Source organism: Gallinula chloropus (assembly GCF_964237585.1).
Source record: "Gallinula chloropus genome assembly, chromosome: 2".
Classification (NCBI taxonomy): domain Eukaryota; kingdom Metazoa; phylum Chordata; class Aves; order Gruiformes; family Rallidae; genus Gallinula; species Gallinula chloropus.
In genome coordinates, this window is record NC_140086.1 from 66,528,849 (window position 1) to 66,553,554 (window position 24,706).

Consider the following 24,706-nt stretch of genomic DNA (forward strand, 5'->3'; position numbering starts at 1 on the left):
CTTACGGAAGCTGCTCTGTAAGAGAGCTTAGCAACAGTAAGGAATTCAGGAGAACCAAATACAGAAGTGATGACCTCCAGCACACAGACATAAAGAGGATGGCTGCGTGTGTGGAAGTTCTTTTCCAGGCCCTCTCCCCACCAGCACAAGTCTGTTTTACACGGGTTAAGTTTCCAGCACTCTCCCACCCGCTTATAGACTGCGTGTATGCCCATGCTGCCTAGCTAGTCCACTGTCTCCGTGCATTTGCTAGAAACAGAAGTGCTCCACGTGGCACCTCTACCTAAAACTATGTCAGTACCTATTTGGTTGGAGCAGCACTGAAGGAGCTGTAGTACAAAGCTGAGGTGCATCTTTTAGATGAGACGGCATTACTGCATGGCCAAGCACTGTACAAAGACCTTGTGGCAGGTGATTAGATAGCTTGATTCTCCACACTGATGGCCAGATTAATCCATCACCGCCATTAAGACCTTTCAGTACAATGCCTTGGCCAAGACTATGGACACTCCAGGGGAGTGATAATGACTATATCTGCTCATGGAATTATGGAATCACAGAATGGTTTGGGTTGGAAGGGACCTCAAAGATCATCTAGTTCCAATATAAGCTGAGGTTTGCCTTCTCCATAAGATTGCTCATGACTAAAGAGTACCCAGGGTGTGTCTTTTCAGTATTAGCCTATTAAATATTTGAAGCAACAAAGGATAATCTTCCCTCAAAGAAGCATTAATTACATTAGACAATTTGTTATCCTAAGTAGCTATTTTATCACAAATTTCACTGTCTTCAGAGAAGCCCAGTAGAAGGATTTTATTGGTCTCTATTGCAGCCTCAGCATATTCTTGGAGTGATTCATTATGCTTCATCTGCATCAGCATCTGTTTCCTGACATAAGCATTACAGTCAGTCTTTATACAGTGGTGTTTGCTTCCAGAAAACAACAGAGAGACGTTACAGGGCTAGAAAGGGCTGTACATTGAATGCCCAGGATAGAATGCAATGAGGAAGATCAATCAGTTCCTGGAGTCTGTTTTCTGAAACTTTTTCTTTATCAGGCTTTGGTGTGTGGCAGAGGGAGTGTTTTTTCGTCTTTCTTGCTTCTGATATTAAGAACAGCTCAAAGCACTGACAGAAGAGCAAAAAATATTCCTGTCTGGATCATAATGGCTCTAAATCCTGACACTTAATATGCAGTTCAAGTAAAACTGTGTCCAGAGATTCACTTGGAGATTTATCTCTGGAAAAACCAGGAGAGAATATGAGATGAGCTTCTAAGCCCTTGCAAGTGTTGCATTGCTGAATGACTGCTGAAATATTCTAAAGTCAGGTATATTGCTATTTAGTAGTCAGTTTCTGACCACAAAAGTGCGTCAATGTGGTCCTATACCATCTCTGTAGCTGTTTGCAGCCTTTCCAGGGAGCATATATTCAATGCTAACTTTGGCTCTGGTTTCTGAAGGAACATATCCTGTGCATTCATAGAATTGAATCATAGAATCATAGAATTGTAGGGGTTGGAAGAGACCTCGAGAGATCATCGGATCCAACCCCCCTGCCAAAGCAGCTCCCTAGGACATATCACTCAGATAGGCGTTCAGGCGGGTCTTGAGTATCTCCAGAGATTGAGACTCCCCCACCCCCCTGGGCAGCCTGTTCCAGGGCTCTGTCACCCTCACTGGGAAAAAGTTTTTCCGCATGTTGGTGCGGAACTTCCTGTGCTTCAGCTTGAGGCCATTGTCCCTTGTCCTGTCTCCACAGATCACTGAAAAGGGGCTGGCTGATTCCCCCTGCATCCCCCTGCTTCAGATAATTATAAACTTTAATTAGGTCCCCCCTTAGTCTTCTCTTCTCAAGGCTGAACAGTCCCAGCTCACTCAACCTTTCCTCATAGGGGAGATGCTCCAGGCCCTTAATCATCTTCGTAGCCCTATTCGTATTTGAAGTTTAAAGGGAAGGAGTGCCACTGAGTCTGCTGTATACTGAGCCTTGTTAGTGAATGAGCAAAACTGTCATGGTGCCTTTTGTGTGAACCGTCTGGGTATCAGTGATAGATCATGTGTCTCTTAATGGCAATTAGGTTGTGAATCATTCAATGGCAGTCTTGCAGTATGTGAAGCAATCTCTGCATTGTTGTTACCAAATGCAGTGAGTGGCTGCTTTTAAAACACACGTAGGTAATAACTTTACTGGTGCTAGATACCTGACATCTGATTTCCTTTCCTCCAATAGCTTACTTCTCTTAGGACTGGGATTATACCTTGAAATTCCAAAGGGGAAACAGTAGTCTGGAACACCAAATGCAGTGGAAAAAATGGGTCCTTAACTGCTCCTCCGAACTGGAGGAACTATGACTAAGTGTTCACAAAGCAGCAGCAACATGCCAGAAGTGTGACTACATGACAACAGCACAATTAATGATTATTATACATGAAAACCCCCCAGTATCATGTTCATATATTCCAAAGTAATACCTCCACTCTAAGAACCGTAATTCCACAGTTAAATCACGGGTGCTCACCAGCATAAGCAGGAAAATATGGAGACAAAAATATTGAGGTTAATTGAATCTAAAGATCTGTGAGGAGAGTAACTCAGATCAGTGCACCATATGATGACGAATGGAATTAGATTTCCATAACAGTACAGCCCTTTTCACCTAAAAATGGTGGAACTACTTATACATTTTCTTGGGGTCTTAATTAATGCATGGAAGTAATCTGGGAATCACTATGACAGCAATGAACAAAATTTTGTTTAATGGTGTACAACAGTGACAAAGAATACACTAAACATAAGGAACAGGATGAATAATAGATAAAACCATTACACAGATCATCTAAAATATGCAATATTAGTCATCTTAACTAAAAAGTATGCTTTAGAATTTCTGTGTCATAGGAAAAAGAGCTTAATAAGATCAGGACTGTCTACCAAAGAGATAAGAGGAAAAGAAGTTTGTATAGTAAACACACAGATGTATAGCAATGAATGGTACTGCAAGAGTAGATGCAAAAGATTCAGTTATTTTTTCCCTCAAAGAAAAATAACGTATGCTCAATGGGACTGAACAGAAACATTTCCAAAACTGGAAAAGGAAGTCATTCACACAGTGCCTAATTAGCAATTACACTGAACTGTGAAAAGTTAGCAGGAGTCAAACCCACCTGACATTTATGGGAATCACAAAAGTATTCAAGTATCAAGCGTACAAAAGATTTATGAGTTATACACAACCATACTCCTGAAGTCACTTCTCATTGTGAACCATGATTGGCTGAAAATTTAAGCATGACAGATGAGGTCTCAGATGTGCATTCCATGTTTTTAGCATCCACCACTGAAAGTAACGGTGCCAGTCACTGTTGCAAACAAGCCACTGAACAAGATGAATTACAAGTCTTGTTGATGATAGCTTCTGATAGTTCCTGAGATGTTCCTGAGCTTGGGAAGCAAATAAAGGAGCCAGAACTAAAGCTGGAATTGCTTATTTAAGAGGACTAAATACCAGCAAGCCTCATCTTATTAAGTAGCTGAAACAGCAGCCATTCATCCTGCCATTTTGGAACTGACCCTGCCCTATTTCTTTATTTTTGCCAATTTGATATGTGTTTCCATGGGAACAGAAGCAGGACTAGCCACCAGCTGAGTCAATCTCAGCTGCCGGCTCCCAGTTCTCACGTTTTGTTCTGTTTCCTTGGAAACCAATGTCAAACGAGAAAGAGAAGTAAACCAGCTTTTGCTCTTTAATATTTACTCTTTCTCTGGACCTGCTCTAGATCCTCTGAGCCGGTGGAAGGTTTACAGCTGACTCTAATGGCCATTCATTTTCCTCCTCTCTGGAACGGCTGCCAGACACTGGTGGGCTCCAGCAGATGCAAGTAAGAGTTCTCGGTTTCAGCTACTGCTGGCGGGCCGCCTGCTGCGAGCTACAATGGCAGGGTTTGAAAGCAGGCTACAGATTTCAGGAGACATTTGGCTCCCGCAGTCTGTAATATTTCAAATTGGAAGGAAAGAAATTAAATTTATTTAAAAAATAGTAGGGGAAACAGATGGGTGTAATGATATTTAGAGAACAAATTGACTAACAAGCTCTGACCTGCATTAGGCTGAACACCCCCAGAAACTACTTCAGCCAATTATATTCTTCATTTCATAATGTGCGTTTGACAAAGTTCTCTCTGATCCAGCTGTTAGCTGACTGAATAGCCCAACAGCACGATGTAAACAACACCCCCTAAAAACATCTGTTTATGCATATATACAGATGCAGAAAGATAAAAGAACATGACCGGATTGTTTCAAAATGGGGAAGAATCTGCATAAATCTACTTGAGCATGTGAATCTGAACCAGACATCTTTAACAATTCCAGACCTATGTTAAATTTTTATCATGTGTATACAAACACACACACACACACACACTCTCTTTCTCCCTCCTCTGCATACAGTTTTGGACCAGAGTATTTTCCAGTTCTTATAGCAACAGTGTCATGACTGAAGTTTAATGGCAAAGAAAAAAAAAAAGTTTAAAACCCTCAAAATTAAAATAATATTAAAGGCTATGAAAGAGCCCTAGAAAAGCATGCAGTCAACTGATCTAGAACTTAAGTAAAATTTTCCATGAAAATGATATTTCATCTACATTTGTGCAGTCGAATCCACATTTTCACATAATGTTTGTTTAAAAATGTAAAGACAAATCAATTTCACAGCACAAAAGGCTGATCTAAAGAAAAGTTTTATATTTGGTGGCCTCTGCTCTTAGTTAACTAGTTTAACTATTAGGGTACAGCACCGCGCTTTACCTCAGACGTGCTTTTACCCTCCCTTTCCTTTCACATCTAATACATGAACTTCTTCCTGAGTTTTCTTTACATCACATCTCGGTTATGTTCACACACCTCTCACTTATCAGTGGTCTGGCTTCTGGAATTGTATATTTAGTTGAATTCACATGAAGTCCAAACAGTATCTCTGGAATACTCATTTCTTCAGGTACTACACTAGGAGCAATCTCACAGAGAAGACAATGAGATACTCAGGAACACCATTTATTCCTCCAGTCTTAGTGTGCTTGCACCCATCTACCAAGACTATACTCAACATCTCTGGGAGCTTGCAGAGTTTGGTCAGGTCATCTAACACTGTGATTTTGTTCTGGGTTAGTTATTTGAATAAAAACCTTAAGTGGTTATAATTGTTTTAAGTCAGGCTTATTCTGTGTTACTGAATGAGATGAAAGATGTACCGAATTTACCTAGTTTATTTTCCTCCAGCTGAACTTGAAATCAAAATATAAAACCCCAACTTCCTCTATATCAGTGTGACTGTGAATATCATGTGAGATAATCAACTCTGGATTTGCTGCTGCAGCAACATCCCTCCAGAATTCTTCACAATCAGCCATCATTTTTACTTTCTGGAACAACTTACTATAGCCACTAAATTTTGTCATCTTATCAATCACTTCCTCTTCCACTGAACAACAAAGGTCCCAGCACGGAGACTGGGAGTTGTCCTGAGGGACTCTGCAGCCTACATCACTTTCCTGGAAAATTAACTTTTTTAATTCCTTAATTCTGTTTCCTTGTTCTAAAGAATTTTATATCCATTCGAGGGCTTCTCTCTTCTTCCATGGCTGTTTAATTTCCATGAGAGCCTTTGATGAAAGAAATTGCTGAGTCCTTTTTGGAGAAGTAGCAGGCTGTGTCAGCTTCTGTTCACACGCCTGCTGGCTTCTTCAGCGGACTTCACAGAGTTTTTGAATGATTTGTTCCTTCACAAGTGCCATGTCAACTCTCCCTCCATGTAACATATTTATTTCTAATTCCAGTCCTGATTATAATTTTTATAATTTGGCCTGCCTCAGACATTAACTTACAACTCTGAGGTTTTCACTCTGTATTAAAAACATGGCAAGACATTTGTAACTTTCTGCTCAGATATCAAAGCAGTTCTGAGCTAATGATTACATACTGCTGTCAGTAGTTTGACTATTATTCCTTTGAATTGCTTTAGAAAGCCTGGGAGAATATAATCTCTTTCCAGTGATTTAGTTCTGATCTGTTTCTCTATTCCTACCAGCAACTCCAGTCAGTCCTCGGTGAGTTCATCAGAAGGGTTTCTAGCACAGCGATCTCCACAAGATCTGCCACAAAGAATTTGCTGAACAAAGCAGCAAAGTAATCATTTAACCATTCGACATGGCCTTGTTTTCTGCAAGTGGTGCTCTTATGCTCTGATCAAATATTGCCCCCAAAGATTCCCTGGCAAACTTACTGCTACAGATATTTAGAGTAATATTTATTATTATTGTTTTTTTGCCTTTTGAAGTTTTTTTTTTCTACTGTTTTATTGTGTTCTACATTTAACTTACCACGCTTTATGATCCTTTCTATTTTCCTCATTTGGATACAATTTCATCTTTTTGAAGGATGTTTTCCTGCTCTTCTGTCACACCAAATCCCTTCTTTTTCAAGTCTTACAAGACATGTGGCATGCATTTACTCTCTGTCTCCAGCATGACATTCTTAATACTCTCTAAGCACCATCAAAGATTTAACTCTACAGTGTCCTCTTTAATGTCTGTTTAACAGGCTTCCTCAGTTTAAGGTTGTTTCCCTTTCTGAATTGGAGTACCACTGATCCTCTGGAGTACTGATTTGATCATCTTTGCTTGTTGCTTCTTCAAAGCTATCAAGTAATACAGAATCACACAAGTCCATCATCCAGATCATCAAGTCCAACCATTCCCATCCTCTGCTAAACCATATCCCTAAGAACCTCATCTACCCCTTATTTTGAACACATCCAGGGAAGGTGATTCAACCACCTTCCTGGGCAGCCTGTTCCAGGCCCTGACAACTCTTTCAGTAAAAATTTTTTTCTAATATCCAATCTAAACCTGCCCTGGCACAGCTTCATGCCATTTCCCCTTGTTCTATCTCCTGTCACCTGGCTGAAGAGACCATCGCCCACCTCTCTACAACCTCCCTTTAGGTAGCTGTAGGTGGTGATAAGGTTTCCCCTCAGCCTCCTCTTCTCCAGGCTAAACATCCCCCAGCTCCCTCAAGAACTATCAAGGCTAAGAACTATGTAAATATGAAGATAGAGAAAAGTCCTTCAGTTATCATCACTTTGGAACAGATTCTGTATGCTGCTCAGAATGAAATTAAGTGCTAGTTCTCTCTTACCTCTTAAATTACAAAGCAGTCACTGCTCTACACAAGTCTGAGGAGCACAACCATCCAATTTACACTGGCATTTTTCGCTCTTGCAGTCTGTATCACCCCATGTGTGTCTCTACACATGGGTCAAAGCTGACCTTCTGGCTTGTTGGTTAGTGACATGTGTTGGCTCACGCAGTTATACACTTGGAACACATAGGGATTCTACCTCACTCACTAAAATAATTTATTTTACTAATCTGATTTGACTCCAGCTTTACTTTGACTGCACTTCCATCCCTCTAGCATACTCAATCTTTTCTGCAAATTGATATTTTTATATAGGAATGTCGTTATATAAACATGGGCATAGTTTCCTTGTTTTATTTCTGTATCAGTGCTAGAAGACCAAATAGGATGTTGTCTCCGTGGTCTGGTTTTCTCTTCTGTAACTTCTAAAATGTCACTTTGTTCTCTTTTTTTGTTTTCTCTCCATTTCATGTTTATTAACATCCCAGGACAATTCAGAAGCATTAAATACTGGTATTTCAGATACCACAATAAAGTCTATTTTAAAATATTGATGTTATCATATGGTTGCAGTAGAGGAAACATCACAGAGAGAACTACATAACTGGTAATAAGACACTAAGGAGTGCAAAGGTTGCTGCCCTGGATAGAGAGGTTTTAAGATTCTTCAAGAAATATTGTCAGCTGGCATGAAAAGATTTACTTTTCTTGAGTCTTAACACACCTTGGGAATGATAAAACCTAGTCCATTTCCTCTAGCATACAAGTTCTTATCCATTAAACATTATTATTGGTTATCTTCCAAGCCCTCAGTGATTCAATCTGCATTGCAGATATTGTATGGGGAGAAGACAAACCAGTCAGAGGATTTCAAGCTAAAAGAACTGCTATACCCCTGTATTACAAGAGAGAGGTCAGTCTGACTTACTAAGCTGTGGTAGATATATACTTGAATTATGATAAAGCTATTGCACATGGAGAACAGATTCCACTTTGTAGAAGGATTTTGCTGTTTCAGATTGTGGTTTCATTCCAGCGCAGGTGTACCAGTGAGCAACCAAAAGGAGAGCAAGCTGGCTTCCTATGTATTTCTGTCTTGTGGCTGGATTCTTTGTGTCTAATTAAGTGTGAAGCTCCTCTGTTGTAGCGGGACATTTATAATGTTTGTCCTTAGAGGGGTAAACTCACTCTGTGACCCTCTTCCTAGGGACAAGGGAACTACCAGAACCTGTCCTCCACCCAGCTGGCACAGCTGGCTGTTTCCATCAAATCCATAGCAGCGCTGCATCCTCAAGAGCTGTGTCTGCTCTGTCAGTTTGACTGAAACTGGTAAACAAAGCTTGTTAGGCAGTAGGAAAAAAACACACAGGGCACCCTTGCACATAAACATTGCCTTCTTAAAAAACCCGGACAAAATCCAGATGGTTGGAAACAGGCAGTAGAGCCTTGTCACCCAAGCTCTTCTGCAGCTGCAGACGTAGAGATACTGTAAATCCTCATGGACTGTCAAACCCAAGATCCCAGCTGGCGGGATGGAGAGAGGGAGGTTGCACTCCAGTACACATAACTGGGAGAAACTTAGTCTGGCAGGAACCTAGTCGAGACCAGATCATTTCCTTAGGGCATTTATGATAAACAAGGTGAATTACAATGAAAAAAGCAAATTCCAAGTTCAGCCTACGGAGAACTTACTGAGGAAAAATGTGATTGGTCTCTTCACTGGTCTGAAACATTAGCAAAGGTAGAAAATATTATAGCCGATGCAACAAGGAAAACAGATGGATAAAGGTAACATGATGGATAAATTCCCATTTTTTTACACCACTGCTTGAAGGCTTCAAGGTCTGGCTTGATGGGGTTCTGAGTGACCTGATCTAGGAAAGATGTCCCTGCTTACTGCGGGGCTGTTGAACTAGGTGACCTTTAAAGGTCCCATCCAACCCAATACATTCTATGATCCTATGAAGCTGAGAAGCATTTTGTGTCAGAAGATGCTTTTAGATTATATGAGAATGCAGTCTAAAGCATTCTGTAGGGAGTGTAGGTAGGAGGAACTGTACAGTTCTTCTCTCAGACATCAGCGTACAGCTACTCAAATTTTCAAGTGGTCCCTGCTTTCATCTGTTACCTTTTTGCTTTTATCCAATGATTATGGTAATATATCATATACCAAATCACTGCCCTACTGATGGTTGGAGGATCGAGATGTATTAGGGCTCAGTCATTAACACTTTTACTGTGATCTCTCATGGTAAACATAGATGTGCTTTTCATAAGGAAACCTCACATCTAGGGTCAGGATGCCAGAGACCAGTCTGAAAATTGTCAGACCCAACATCCCATCTGATTTCTTCCTTCTGTCGGGGGGTTGGAGAGTCACCCCAAGTGCCTTTCCTTTGTATTTTTAGATGCAGACTGCCCATCCTCAGCTTTTAAGGCACAGATAGCCTGACTTCACAAACAACTCTGGAAAAGGAGTCTGGATTTTTAAAAGTTGTTTGATAATTTGCTGGTGATGGCATTTAAATGAACTATTTCTGAGTAATGCCAAACAGCAAAGGCCACAGTCAGTTTTTAGGCTCCTTGTGCTGGTTACTTTGATTGATACATATGAAGGCACGCTTAAAAGAGGATCACCCTATAGCAGCCAAATACTGAACTTTCACATAGGAAGCCAATGAGTATTCATAGCTAAAACAGCACTTAAATGGTTAATTGGCTCGAAAGACTGATTGCATTCACAATTTTGGAGCCCACATTTAGTTTAGTCTTTATCACTTGGATCAACTTCAACTAAGACAAAATATATCTTTAAAATTATTTCACAGAAGCATATGGGACAAGAACTATACATGACATAACATTCATGAAGATATATCAGAACCTTGCCTCCAGTAGTGTTTACTACGTGATAAGTACTTTTCAAACACACAAAAGCTCAGGCAAGCTCAACTAAAGAATTCACGATTGCAGAATACATTTTAAAATCTGAAACTAAAAGAGCAAACCAAAATAATTAAAAAAAACCCAAAACAAAACCCAGGGAAAAAAAGCAAATACAATTGCCATTTGCTTTATCAAAGGAGTTCTGAGACCTGAAGAGGTCTCCTTCAGGAAAGCAAACTGCAGGTCACCTCACTGCTTATATAAGATAAAAACATGTATAGTATTTTAATGACCAAATTTTCTTGCATGATACTTTACTTTCCTTCTCTCCCCAAAATCCATTGGCTTAAAAATACATTCCACACCACTTACAGTAACAGCAAAGAGCTCTAGCAGCAAGTTTAAGTCAATTCAAGTCTGAATGTTCAAAATACTACACATTCTTGTGTGTGAATGTGATTTCCCAGAGAACTCCAGCTCTGATACAAAGTTCAGGGAACTGGTTTGCAGCCCCACAACCAAGAGAGCACCAAACACGGAACAAGCACTCTGAGGTTTTAAGTGTGCACATCACACGAGCAAAGAACACACACCGATATGTTCACATGGCAACTGCAAGAATTTTAAATGACAATAAGCCTTATTTTTCAAATATCTGGTATTCATAATTTGATAACATCACAGTTACTGCTGCTGTCTACTGAAATTTCACTTGACTGAACACACCAAGACCAGGTATCAGGATCTTATGTTATGGCTTCCTTCTGCTCAGGGAAAAATTCAATGAGTCATCCTAGCTCATGCACCCAGAGCACTGGAAAAAGCATTTTAGTTGGACTTTGTGACTAGTCATCCCATGATGCTTGGTTTTATATAAGCAGTGAAACAGTTAACACTGATAACTGAAATATCAGGTGCAATGCAGATGGAACAAAAGGAAGTTAACAAAGCTATTGACAAGCTATTGTTTCAAGCTCTGCAAACACAAAGCAGAAGTGTCTCCACAAGACAAATTTCAGTTACATTTTCCATTTTTTGTATTGGCAACCACAATAACTGGGGAGTCAAATAAAAAATCCAAACTCTAGGGAACAACTGAGATGTATCTTTTCAGACTCTAAAACGATTTCTTGAAAGGCATCCCTTGTAGTTTAGGAGGGATCATTCTAAGATACCTTCTACAAATTTTATTCAAATAAACATTACAATCTTCTAATAAAATTCTGGAGCTGCATTGCAAAGTAAGAACAAAGTGAAAACAATGGAATAAAGTTTCATATTGTTTCATGGTAACATCAGAAAACTACCGTTCTTTTTCTTACCGACTGCCAGTAAGTCTTACTGACTTACCAACACTTCTAGATTATCCTCAAATATTGTTCAAATATCACCAGTTACCATGTTGGAGCAAATAAACTCTCAAGCACTGCTAACCTGCATACAGAGATTATTTTTTTTCCTAGTTCTGCATTGGTGTTGTCATGTCTCTTGCTGTCAGTTTGTCCAGAAAGCTTTACTTCTAGAAACCTACCAGAATTCTGGAAAATTTGTAAAAATGGCATTAAGCTATTACCTCCTCTCTATCAAAATCTCTGGCATGACCTTTCTGGGAAAGACATTAAAATAGGAACAATCACTCTGTGTGCATGCACATGCTATTACTGAAAATAAATATAGCAATAGGTAACATAAATCCTGAACATCTCCACAAAGAATGCAGTCTAAGCAGTGACCTCTCCTGCACTTGTCTTGAATAAGCTCTTACTGAAATCTGCTAATGGGTTCTGATAATCTATTATTTATTGCAACAGACTCTGATAGAGAGTCTAGTCTCAGCAGAGGACTCTCCTGTGTTTTCAACATTTTCATTTAAAATCTCTCATAAGTGACAGAAAGATGGCACCTCCAACTACAGATACAATTTCTCTTGGTTGCAGTTATTTAATTTCTATTTACTTACAAAAACCAGAACCCTTCTTCCCCCAAATACACAGCTTGACCTGCTTTCATATACCTAGTGCATCTTTATTTTGGTCTCACAGCAAGCTGTAGATACAGATAGGCAACCATAAGGCTTGAGGACATACCTCCATGTTATACTTTTCCACTGTCCTTCTCAAAGGATCCACAACCTGCCAGCAAATCAAGATGCAAAGATCAATCAGTAGCATCCCTCCAACTATCACAAGCAGCTTCTGGTCTTTAATGATCTGGAGAGACAAAAAAACAAACAAAAAAAAAAGGGAGGAGATTCCCATGAGCCAGAGATAGATCCCTCTATAGCTTTATTCCTACATAGGGAGAAAGACACAAGTTGCTAATAAAAAGGGTTTTTAACAATGAACAGAGAAAATTGTCAGAAATACCAGAAGATAAAAACAAGAAGACACAAAATTATTTTAATTAGTTTCATTTTTATTATAAGTATCTAAATTGCATTCTAACTTCTAAAAAGAAATGAAGAGGACTCTTAAATATTAATACTGAAGTCCAGGTTTAATGTTAACTCCTGGAAAATTAAAAAAATATATTCTAGAGAACTACTGTTGTGTATGCAAATGTGGAAAAATGTTCATTACATTTTGCAGAGATGCAGGAATTAAGACAGAGTTTAGTTTTCACTAAGAATTACAGTGTTCAGTTTTTCAAAACCTATTAAAAATAAGTTCATTTCTGAGAGAGTGTGTGTATGTTTAACATTTGCTTATGTTACTGGAGAGCAGAAAAGAATGATGTATTTCTTCCATATTACAAAAGTGAGGGGCTTTTATGCACATGCAACATAAAACATGGTTAGAATTTTACATGACTTTTAGGTTCAAAAAAAGAAAACTAGACTAAAAAGAACAACTGAAGTGCCGTCTTGCCATCTTGTATAGCTGCATGCAATACCCAGCTTATTTCTACTGTCATATACATAGCAACACAGAAAAAATAGACTGCAAGTACATTATTTCAGATGCAAAGTCACAAATGCGATCAAGTATCGGGCTTCAATCAACTTCATGTCAGTCCTCTAATGCCTATGTTCATGTTTTTTAAATTCTCATCCAACATTCAAGAGATACGGCCAAATTGTTTTAACGTGGACAAAACCACATATGTGTCCCTAGTTCTGGTTCTCAGAAACAGACAGTTTAATCCAAATTAAATATTCAAAAATACTAAGCTTGAGCAGCTTAATAAAACTGTGATTATTCCAGTTCAATTTGATAAACTTGTTAGGATTTTGAAAACACATTACAAAGCCAGAAGTGTCAGCTAATCTCAATACAGCCAAGGCGGGCACTCCTGCCTAGAATAAATTGCATTTGCACTGAATTCCTTAAGGAAACGATAAAAATGAATACAGTTTGAAATATGGCAAGAAGAACTTTAGAAAGTTTGGTTCTCATATTATTCAGTGAGGCGCGTTCTTTATTTTGAAAGATGTTGCTGCAATATGCTGCACCGCTCTGTTAATCTGCTAGTTTATTTTATAAATCATTCGGAGTAAAGGACACGTAGAACCAAGGCTAGCAATCAGAATGACTTTAAGGACTTGATGCATTATTTTCATTTCCTGAGACCAGTTATTTAAATCCATGTAGCTCCCATCATCATAAGGGACCAGGAAATGATGCTTCCCACATGCTCACAGCAGCAATAAAGCAGTGCGCCCATCTCATGAGAGATAGCACAGGCACGGCTGGAGAGGGAGGGAGAAGGGGAAAGGTGAAGCTCTCATGGCGGCATGTCTCACTGCTGGGTGGTTTGGCAAAGCAGAACTTGGCAAGGAAAAGGTGTCTTGGTGGGAGGCGCAGGGGGAGGAAGATTGTTGCAATGTGTTTCCTCGTTAAGCTAAAAGGAAAGCAGACACTAAGCAAAGATTCTCAGGCACGGCTTGGTCCCTTGTCCATAGGGACCAAGCATAGCTGCGCCTAATCCTTCAGCCATTCACCGAGTTACAGTCAAAGCCGAAAAAGGACTATCAGTCACTGAGGTTGCCCTCTGTGGGAAAAGCCCGTGCAATTTCTATCTCTTTTCAAATGCCTCTAAACAGGACGTGGGTGAAACATGCCCAGTGCTGCTCCTAGTATGAGTAGAGACATGGGAGAGAAACCCACAGGGAATTAAGTCCAAAGAAATTTGGATTTAGATGTAATTTTAGGTGAAATTTGGATACCTCAAGCCATGTTTATTTTTCTTCCTCTTAAGTGGCTAGCTAATTTGTTTTATCGGTGTATTGTGGTTGGTCTATCTTTTTTAATTGATGAGGTTTATTTTACTGAAGTTGGCTGTTTAACCATTATGTGTCTAGCCTCTCTCAGTAGCCTGTGGGCAGGGACAGAAACCTTCGAAGGACAATTCATTCCACCTATCTTGGGTGCAATTTAGGATAAGAGAAATTAGTGTTCTGAAATGTGTCCTTTCCTTCCCCTCCCCTCCCATGCATTTGAGAAACTTAAAGCTATGTAAAAAGAATCTGCCAGAAATATTTCCTTCTGCTCTACTGAACCATTAATGTTCCTTGTAAAAACCACCCCAAACATCAGTAGTGATGCCTTCTTTTTTTTAACAAAATAGTGAACATTTTACCTAGGAGTGGTAAAACATGGGACAATTAGCCCACCATATTCTAAATTTATACAGACTATATTGATACTAAAAGTAGGGTTGCATTAGATGCAAATTTATCAGACATCACATTTATCAAACCTAATCAAACTTATACAGGAATGCCAGAAGCAAAAGCATGAAAGGACACTATTAAAAGCAGTAATACTGATTACCTGCTCACTAACAGGGTCATAAAACCCCTCATAGTAACATTCAGGATCACGTTGCTAACCTCCCTCCTCGCCTGCGTGCATCTTTTATTTGTAGCTGACCTTGCACTATTGCAAGCCAATATTCATATTTTAGGTCTCATGTAAGCTTGGTAACCCTTTTAGGAGGCAGGGGACAGGTATTTAATATAACAAATAAAAGCAGAAATCCAGCAAAAGAGTGGAGCTTTCTCTTGGATGCCTCTTGAAGCATTTTTTCTGCATTACCCTGGGAATGGCCCTGTTCTGGACAGAAGGGGAGAGGTACATAACAGCAGCTGTCACTGGCAGCAGGTCTTATTCATCCCTTACTTCTGCCAGCCAGCCAGGAGGAAGGCAAGCACAACAAAAGCCGTAAGATAACCTGAGGAAACAATCAGTGCTCCTGTAATGAGCTCTCTAAAACACAGCACTACCAATGCTGCACGCAGGGTGAGGGGGCTGAAAGTGGGGCTCCTGAAGCCACCTCACACCCCCATCACAACCCCGCTCCGTCCTTGGCAAATCCATTGCTGTAATGTAGCTCAGAAACTTCACCAAAATGCTAGCTTTTCAGAACGAGCTGTTAGGATTCAATTATTTTTTACTTCTGCTAGTGACTAGCAGTTTGTCCTAACATAAATTCACTCTGAGAAATGCTGTTGGTGTATCTCAAGCAGCAATTCCAAAAGGCTTGATGATCTACCCCCTCCACCCTCAGGAAACCCAGCTTTCCCTCTCCCCAGCCATCACTCCCACCCACCAGCACTCCTCAAGTTCGGTACATTCACTCCTTGGGAAACACCAGATGCACTGAAGGAGTCTTGACTCAGATCTTGTGAATCCTACAGTTTCTCTGCCTGACAAAAGAAAGTCATGAGCAACTGAGGCTCCTTACAATCAAATAGATCATTCCAGAGGAAGATTCTTATTTTTTCCCCTTTTTCATCTTCCTTCAAACACACAGTAAATCAGCCTTGGGAGAAATGCACAGTAGCTAATAAAATCCATTTTTGCGAGTGCTCCTGACTCCTCGCTGAAGCCAAGCTCTCATACAGCAGCATCTGTGAGTAATATTTTCTACCATCTGTGATTGGATAGGTGAATCTGTCTCATCCTGGCAGATCTGCCCACTGTTACAAATGCCATTGCTACCAGTCTGGACTATATATCTGGATCTGAAGCTATCTGTCCTCAAAACAAATTCACTCAACAGCAGCCAGCAGGCCATTTTCTTCTCGGCGACTGTGAAAGCTTGTGACCATGAAGACAAGTTCAAGGTCAAAGTCCTGATCTTCCATGGACCTTGTGGTCTGATCACAGGAGATAAAAAATCTGTCTAAAGCTCGGTGATGACGTTTCTTCTCATGAAACTTTTTGGGATTTTCTAGAGCAGACCGGATTAGCCACCATGGCAACTTCAACTGTCAGTTTGGTCATTATCTCACACACCTTTTGTGGGGCTACAGCACATCTGCTGTGCCCCGCAGGACCCTGTCCTCAGCCAGTGTATGGGAAACAACAACAATTAAGCATGCTTTCTGTAGTTAAGGCTAAGGCAAACCTTTGGGGTTTTTTTACCTGATTAGGAACCAACTCTGCAAATGCGGACCTTAAAGCTGAACAAGAACAAGGAGTCTTATAAATGAAGACGCACCCTCTTCTCCAGGATGCAACATTAGCTTTGTGCTCTCCGAGTTCCACAAAGAGCTTTCCAGCATGGATTGAATAGTTCATTCCCTCCAGTCCTTCTTTCAGAGTTACTTTCTATGTTACCAGGAACAAAGTTCTACCAGCTCCCTTAGAGTAAAATATCTTTAAAGGAAGATGCATCAGTGTCATTGGGTTGGTTATTTTTTTAATTATTATTCACTGAATTCGTAAAAGCATAGAAAATCTGGGAGTAATTTTATATTTATTTATGTATTTTAATGTAAATATATACCTTTACTTATTCATTGAAAATTTAGATTTTTTTTTCCTGTTTAAGAAGTCAATTCCTTTTTTTTAATGTAGATCAACCTCTTTTATTCTAGCTGACAGATCCATACGTTGCCTTCTGGCACTAGCTGGATAAACACTGAATGCTGTTTACTTTTTTATTTTATCCTTTTAGGGATTTTTTTAGTGGGTTTTTTTGTGGTTGTTTTTTCTTTTTTAAATTGCCCCTTCCCCAGACTCTTGGAACGGATCCTGTAGAGAGGATACCCTCTTTAAAGGATCCTTCTGTGAAGCTCCCTAGACTTTATTCCATTAAATGAATAGCACTGGCAGCAATTACTGAGGGCCTCAGAAATCTGACACCCAATGTTCCTCCACATGGTACGTAGAGAAACTGCACTGGTAGGAGTCCTTCCTCTGAACTGGAGGGGAAAGAGAAAAAAGATAACTGCTTGTAGGGAAAACATTATGAAGTCTTCAAGGCTGGAAAATGGGACCATATAACTCCTCCTAAAATTGCTTTCTGTATACTCTCTCCACTGCGTAAACTACCTTTTAATTTCTTCCAGCATGGAAGACACCTTATGGTTGCCCCTCAACATTTAGTGAGTCAGGACAGGTGGGATGGTGCCATGGGGTCGGTGATGCAGAGTTACTGGTAGATAAGTGAACTTTGCCATACATGGGCCAAGGGAGATATTTATCTTTGAGTTATTAAACATATTAATATTTTAGAGGACTATTCTGCAATACACTCTCAATTTCTGTGGTGCAATGCAATGAGAAAAAAGGACTATTGAAAACACATTATGCACTTGTTCCCAATAACTCCACAATGTTTTTTCAACAGCTATTATGAGTATTTCCTATAATAGGTTCTATGATTAGTATTGGGAACAATTTTCACACTGCAATTACATTAGTTTTAATGAGTCAATGCTAACATTTAAAAAAACATGTTTTGTAGTAGCAAGCTTTTTTGACCAGTAAGACACTCAGAGTAAAAAGCTGAGCTTAAGACATTTTACTCTCTTAGAGGTGTTTTGATTAATTTGATGAAAGATTTGTATATCTACTTTTAAATGAAAGAAATCAATTAGTTTTCCATGAGGATCTACAGCCTGACAACTTGACAATTTTTGACGATTTCTGGGATAATGGAGTGAGTGGTACAACCGATAGTAGCAGACAATTGGATATGACCAAAAAGTTTGGGTTTGACAATGAAATAGCTACTATCACTAGCCTGCTAAAGAACTCATTTCTAGAATGCTTCATCTTTGCTGACCCATGCTCAGAATAAACAAAGAGCACCTTTGGGCAGACTCACCCTCTCAATAACTGCATTGCAAATGTCGATGTGTTGACTCTACACCCCAGGAGAAGCTATCCATTTAGAAAACATCTTTCCCCTTTTTCTAAATCATATTAAATAGAGGTGGAACATCCTGGGGAGGGGGAGGGGAGAGGTAGGGAATGCTCTCTAGGGTAAGCAGAAGATATAAATTTTACACAGGTTAAAGAAGGGATTCAGTGACAGCTTAAAGAAATTACAAAATTCCTCATCTTTGAAAGCCTGAAATCGTGGCTGCAATTCACTGGAGAACTGGAGAGATGATTGCTTTGCTAACATTGCTAATTCAACCTCAGGGAGCACACATGTGACATAACATGGCTAGTTTCACAAAACTCTCTTGAAAGGAAAAAAAAAAAAAAAGGAAACCACTGTAGTCTTAAAAACCAAAACAGCACAAAGAAGTGAGACTTGGCAGCGTTAAGCCCAACCATTCTTGCTATATAATGTTTTGGAGAAGGGTCTTAGGAACGGATGTTAGCATCATGATAACTTCTGTGCTGCACTCTAAGCAAAGCCAGGCATGCTGCCTTGAGCTGCGTATCCCAACAAAGCAGGTCAAATTCACCCCTGAGAGAAATGCATCTGCTGAGCCTGGGACTACATGGGCCACAAGTGTGGAGGAATTTCTGCCAGAGATGTGAATTTTCATCTGCAGTGCTAAAAGGGATCCCAATCTTTAGGAAAAAAGCGCACAAAGGATTTGAATGGTCTGGAAGAAATGTTCTGATTTTGTTTGAGATAACATGAAAATATCTAGACTTTAATATTTTCTTTAATGAACAATTCTGTGGGAAACCATACTGCATCGTTACCAAATAGCTGGGGACATCAATGCACTTGATTACATTTACAATCTAATTTCAAGCTATTCAGGGATAAATTGCCTCACACTGTATAGCGACATGTTCTTTATTTCTCTGTCATCCATTACTCTCAGAATACACAGAAATTATGGTTGTAGCACCGTTTTTTGAGCAGTTACGTTTCACAGAAAGAATTTTCATTGTTTTCGCTGCTACTAAGGTTTAGCCTTATCAAACTGAACCATGCAGAGATTTACATACAGAAATTACTTCAGAAGCAGATTCTTCTCCTAGATGTACAGTTCATTAGCTCGACTTCTTTCTGTGACAGGAGCTTGAGATTTAGCTCCCTGATCCATATTTATATGAATGTAAATTTTAGAAATGTGATTCCTATTGTTCCCTGGCCAGCATTTTGGCTGATCAGCTCTTACAAAAAACAGTTTACATCTAAATATGGATTCTAGGATTACACTGACTATTTTCAAAGCATTGGACTTAAAATTTACAGTTATAGGTATTTTGGGAAAAAAGTAATAAAACAATTTGGTTTCCACTTACATCGTTTTAGGAAGTACTGTGCCTATATATTAATAACCCATGAAGCTACACCTGAATAATTTACACCACACTGTAAGTATCATGGATTACTTGGTCCAGTCATAAATATTCATAATGAAAAAATAAAATAAAATCCCAAACATAAGCAAATTTCAAACTGCTGTCTTCTTTCTTACTCCCAAAGACTGAACAATAACGCTGAACATTTCTTTAGGTATCCATATGCTGGTTCATTTTCAGCAGATGGCCCCTAATAGATTATTGTACTGTTGGTATGGTTACCCAAAGCAAATTTTTGGATCCTATGTATTTTTCAGACTTACGATCTCTCGTATATGCCTAGTGAAATACATGTATATCCTAGGGGAAATCCAGCGTATAGCTTTTTGTTATACACATAAAAGGCTCTAGCTAGATTGAAAAAAAATGTCCTGGAAAAGTATAAATATTTACAGTCTGAAAAGTGACCTGGGAAAATATTTTATAGCAGCAGTTAGAGACAGAAATTATTAGGTAATATGATTTATGCTAATAGAGAAAGAACCACTTCTACAAAGGCATTTAAGTGAGTAAATACAATGTGGCCTGTGAGGTTCTGACCTTCTGTCAACCTAATCTGAAACACTTTGCTTTGTCCATTTTTAAAATGGATAGGATAATGAGTATATTCTTTCCAACCTCTTTAGGACTTTTGTGAAAAAGATCATAGGTTGCAATAAATTCTAAATTCCACAGGTGACTTGAAAAAACTACAGAAAAGTTTGTAACTAGAGATTACACTCATCCTATAAACTTTCTCAAAGAGGTTTTCAGATGAGGGATGGGGGTAGCAGTAAACAGAGACAAGTTGTGAGGAGAAGATATATAAGCTCATAAATGTGTGGCCTTCAGCTGCTTTCTTCTTTCTGTGTTTTTCTTCCCCAGGGACACTGTGCAATTGCTGGTACTGACAGCTTCCCTGACACTGGCACCACGGGGTGAGAGCGTGTAGTCAGCCGCTACCCACCTTGACTGGAGGGGTCAGGACTGGGGGCTGCTTAGAGCAACCCAGGTGCCTCACTGGATGGTAACCTACCTCTTCCAGTTTCCCACTCACCTCAGTTTATAGACCATTAGGTATATGAATTAGGGAGGTGGGGTGGCCAAGTTTGTGTTATAACATGGAGTGGGAAGGCAAGCCGAAGTCTTTGAGATTTCCTGCTCTTTCTCACTCAGGTAATATACATTTGCTTCTCGAAAAAAAGTGCTATCCTTTTCTGAAAACTCTGCTCAGAGAGAGATTTCTAAAGTGTAACAAATAACTGACAATTAATTATTTTTACTCAAGTTGGCACTTAAATGTCTTAAACATGCGTCCGCCTTTCTCAAAACTCCTACTGCCTTTTCAGTAGGTATTCTTTTCTGTTTTAAGCGAAAAAGACTGCAACAGAAAAATACCTCTTCTATTACACAGTCCTGCTGCATGCCCAGAGCAGCCTCACTGCCTGCTCCATGACACCAGCACCCTGTAGAAAACTAAGGCTGCACGGGTGTCCTTATAAGGCACATAGGGGAACAAATGGACATTGTAGAGATCCTAGCAAGCTGTAGGTTTCCAATGATTGACTTTTTAAGCCACAGTATAAGCCTTTTAACATTTTAATGGGCCCATTCTTTTTAAAGAAAATGAAAAGAAAGAGAATTCAATTATAGAGAGCTGCACGCATCAGCAAAAGGAACCTTTAGATCTTTGCACACCTCATCAGCTCGAGCTAAAAGAGTAACCAGCTGCTATCATGAGCTGTACAGCAGCATAGCAGGAAGACAAGGCACATATTTTGCCTGTAGGTTTTATAGATACATAGTAATAGAAAAAAAAGAGCAGTGAAACACTAAAAATCCTCAGATCTGTTTTTATGCTCTGCCCACACTTGTGTGTGATTATTCCAGCCAGCCCTAGCTTCAACTTTTTCTTGTATTTCCTTCCTTTTCCACTCCTGTTTTAGTTTCTAAGTCTTTACTTGTTAGGCCTACCATCCCCTCCTGTAACTTTCAATCCTACTCTAATTTTACAGCAGACCTAGTCTCCCTCAGCTAAGTTCACCACTTCAATATCAAACTTGGGCTTTATGTTCCACCATACTCTGCTTTCTTGACTGCTTCCTACAGCCCTCCATTCAACCCTTTGCAGGCTTTCAATCTTGTTTGAAGTCTCCATGAGTTCTTACCCAAATTCAGTCTCCATTCTCAGCTGTTTTTCCCAGTCTCTAATCCCAAGTGCTTCCCTATCCAAATCATTGCTTTGCATTTGAATTACTATTCTGGTATTTGTCACAAGCGAATGGTCCTTATTTGGAATACTGGAGTTCTGCAGGAGCAGTCACTAAGCAGGACCACTTTAATGCCCACCCCCACCCTCCTGCCAAGCCTCAGACAATGCAGTTCCCATTAAAAAAACAGCTTCACAACCTTCTAAATTTTATCAGAAGGTCTGGCTTCTTCAGTGGGTTCAGCTAGATAAAGCTTCCCTATGACACCACATGCTCTCCTGCCACTTGTGTTCTCTCTCTCCTCTTATCCACTGCCAGTCCTCCTTCTCTGCTGAGGGAAACATGATAGCAGTCCCAACCTCTCACCAAGCATAAGATATTCTGCTGCCCAAATCAACAGAAAAGAGATGCATCAAAACCAGAATTGCACCTCTATTATAAGTGTTCTGGTTATTTTTAATATTAATTCTATTATACTGCCAATTTTCCCTACTTCTCTTTAAAACTAGAAATTAATTTATTTTCCCCTACTGATTTTGTAGTTTTCATTTGACAAAAATTGATTCCCTTGCATCCCTCTGCTTCAGATCCAGCTAAAATTAATACATTTTTAATTTGTTTCCTTTGAGCCCTAGAAAGATCAAAGATGGCAACAGAGCTCTGGGAGCCATAGAAAATTTGCCAGTGAGCAGCCTGATAGCAGGAGGAGTGTATCCTGATTTTTGTTTATTTCTTTCCAAAGGACTAGATGTACAAATAGGTGAAAATAAGAGAATTATCAGAGGTTTATAAACAGAAGTTAACAAAAATCTTCATCTATCTCAGGACATCCTATATAATTCTGTTCCACTTTCCACTGCGCTCAAATGGAGCTATAGCATATTTCTCACAAGCAGAGAGAAATCCACTCATCTCTCCACAAAGCCATGTTGGACAATTAGGATAGGTGTCCAAAGTTTGGAAACATACTTTCCCTATCTCATGAAAAAAAATGGATTCACTCCTTACATTCTTCTCTCCCTTACTTAAAACTCACTTCCACAAAATGAATGAACCAATATTTTTCACTGTTTGGCAAATTTTCCTTATGAAAATATCCAGGATAACAGACAGAAGTGGTATAGCTAAATGTCAAAATTTACTGTCATACTTAAAATCAGGTGGACACTGAAGTGAGCGCAGATGAGTAGGATCCACAGGACTTAAATAATTTTGGAGCTTTGTACTCCTCGTATTTTAATACCAGTCTGCTCTGTCATGGCACAGCTAATTCAAAAAACATTCATGTGCTTTTTCATGCAGCACTACCTTTGCTTATTTGTTACTTTAGAAATTGTTTGTGAAAATTTGTATTGTCTGTGCTTCCATAGATACAAAAAATGTTTTGTCTGTAAAGTACATCTAAAAAGTCCTTCTTGTAAGACATAAATAAAGAATGCCATGTTTTTCAATAAACTCTTAAAACCAGCTTTATCTATCCTGGCAAATCAAAGACAGAAAATGTATGACTAGCAAACATTTATCATGGATAGCTAATTTGTTTTGCATTAAGAAACTGTTGCCTTTTATGATTCATGCTCATGTTCTGGAATGGGTTACCCAAACAAAGCAAACCAAGACAATTTGTGGAATTGCCATTCTTTAACGTTTACAGAACAAACAGCACTATTTACTTAATTCCAGAATAAGGAATAAAGTGCCCTAATGTCCCTGATATTTCCAGTATCACTCAAAGCATCTAGATTTCTGTAAGTTTCTCTCCCTTATACTGGTCAGTGCCTTTTTAACTTTAGATCTTAAACCACTTTTAAATACCAGCTGTGAATAAACAATTGCAATTTGCAGGTGTTGATGGGCCTGTGGAAGAACAGGCACCACACAGAATTTGAAGTTAATTAGCAGACAATGACATGGAATATTTCATAGCAACCTGAAGCTCTAAAATGAAATGTTTTCTAAAAAACCAATAAAGCAAATACTTAGTGACAGCCCACTGAAGTATCTGTTCATTCCTATTTGGAATAGTATGCACTGTAGAAATTATAAAATCCTCAGGATAATAAAGGTTATTAAGGAAATCCTTTGATGTGTAACATTGGCATTATCTTATGTAACTTTGCTAATTTACAAAGATTTGTACCAAGATAGCTCAAAACATCTTTGCAAAATAAAATTTAATTTTTCAAGGAAGTAAGATATTGGCTCAGCTTTGAGTGAAAAGTCTTTAATACAGTAAGTCTAAGGTCTTTGAGAAATACACCCTCGACTCTAGTAGGTAGGTCCAGTTACAGCCTTACTTCCTTTATAACCTATGACATAAATCCTCTCGGAAACTGAGTTTACTCTATCTAAATCCAGACCTGTTTAGGGATAGGTGTATCTTCTGGTGACAAATTGCAACTGTAGAAACAATGACATAGTTCTAAAAAAAACCCCAAAACTGCTCTTCCATGAGCACACACACAGTGTAACTGAGGTATCTGATGACATTTTGAAATATTGTTCTACTTATTTTGGGTGTAAATTGCTCTTCTCCACTTACTAGAATAAAATTATTTAGCTTTACATAGGAACTGCATTTAGCACTACTTCCCACTATACAAGGGTGTTTTTTTCCTCTGTTTCATACTTATTTCTCTTAATGTTTTTCCCTCAAAATTCTTCCTCTTCACTACTTTTCCCATTTTTAAATAAAATCATCTGACTAAAAGTACTTTGTGTGCTAAAAGAATAAAAAAATATTAAATAGACAACCCAAACATGAAGTACTGTACTACCCCTGATCTGAGCTGAGCCTAATTGTCCACAGAAAATGTTCAGTATCAAAAATGCTGGAGACAACTACCATGGTTCAATTCTGATCAGTCCTGAATTTATGCAAATTCAATCAAAATTAGAAATACCGTATAAGCAGCACTCTCT

At 39.1% G+C, this 24,706-nt stretch overlaps 1 protein-coding gene across 1 annotated transcript in view; it reads right to left on the reverse strand.

The window, feature by feature from the left end:
- The window catches only part of GABBR2 (gamma-aminobutyric acid type B receptor subunit 2), a gene marked incomplete at both ends in the record, with an annotated part of 476,157 nt that overhangs the window by 127,412 nt on the left and 324,039 nt on the right, over positions 1 to 24,706 (reverse strand). The window contains one exon of the mRNA XM_084260450.1: positions 12,174 to 12,296. Within this exon, the coding sequence (XP_084116576.1) occupies positions 12,174 to 12,296 (123 nt within the window). The remainder of the gene's footprint in view (positions 1 to 12,173; positions 12,297 to 24,706) is intronic.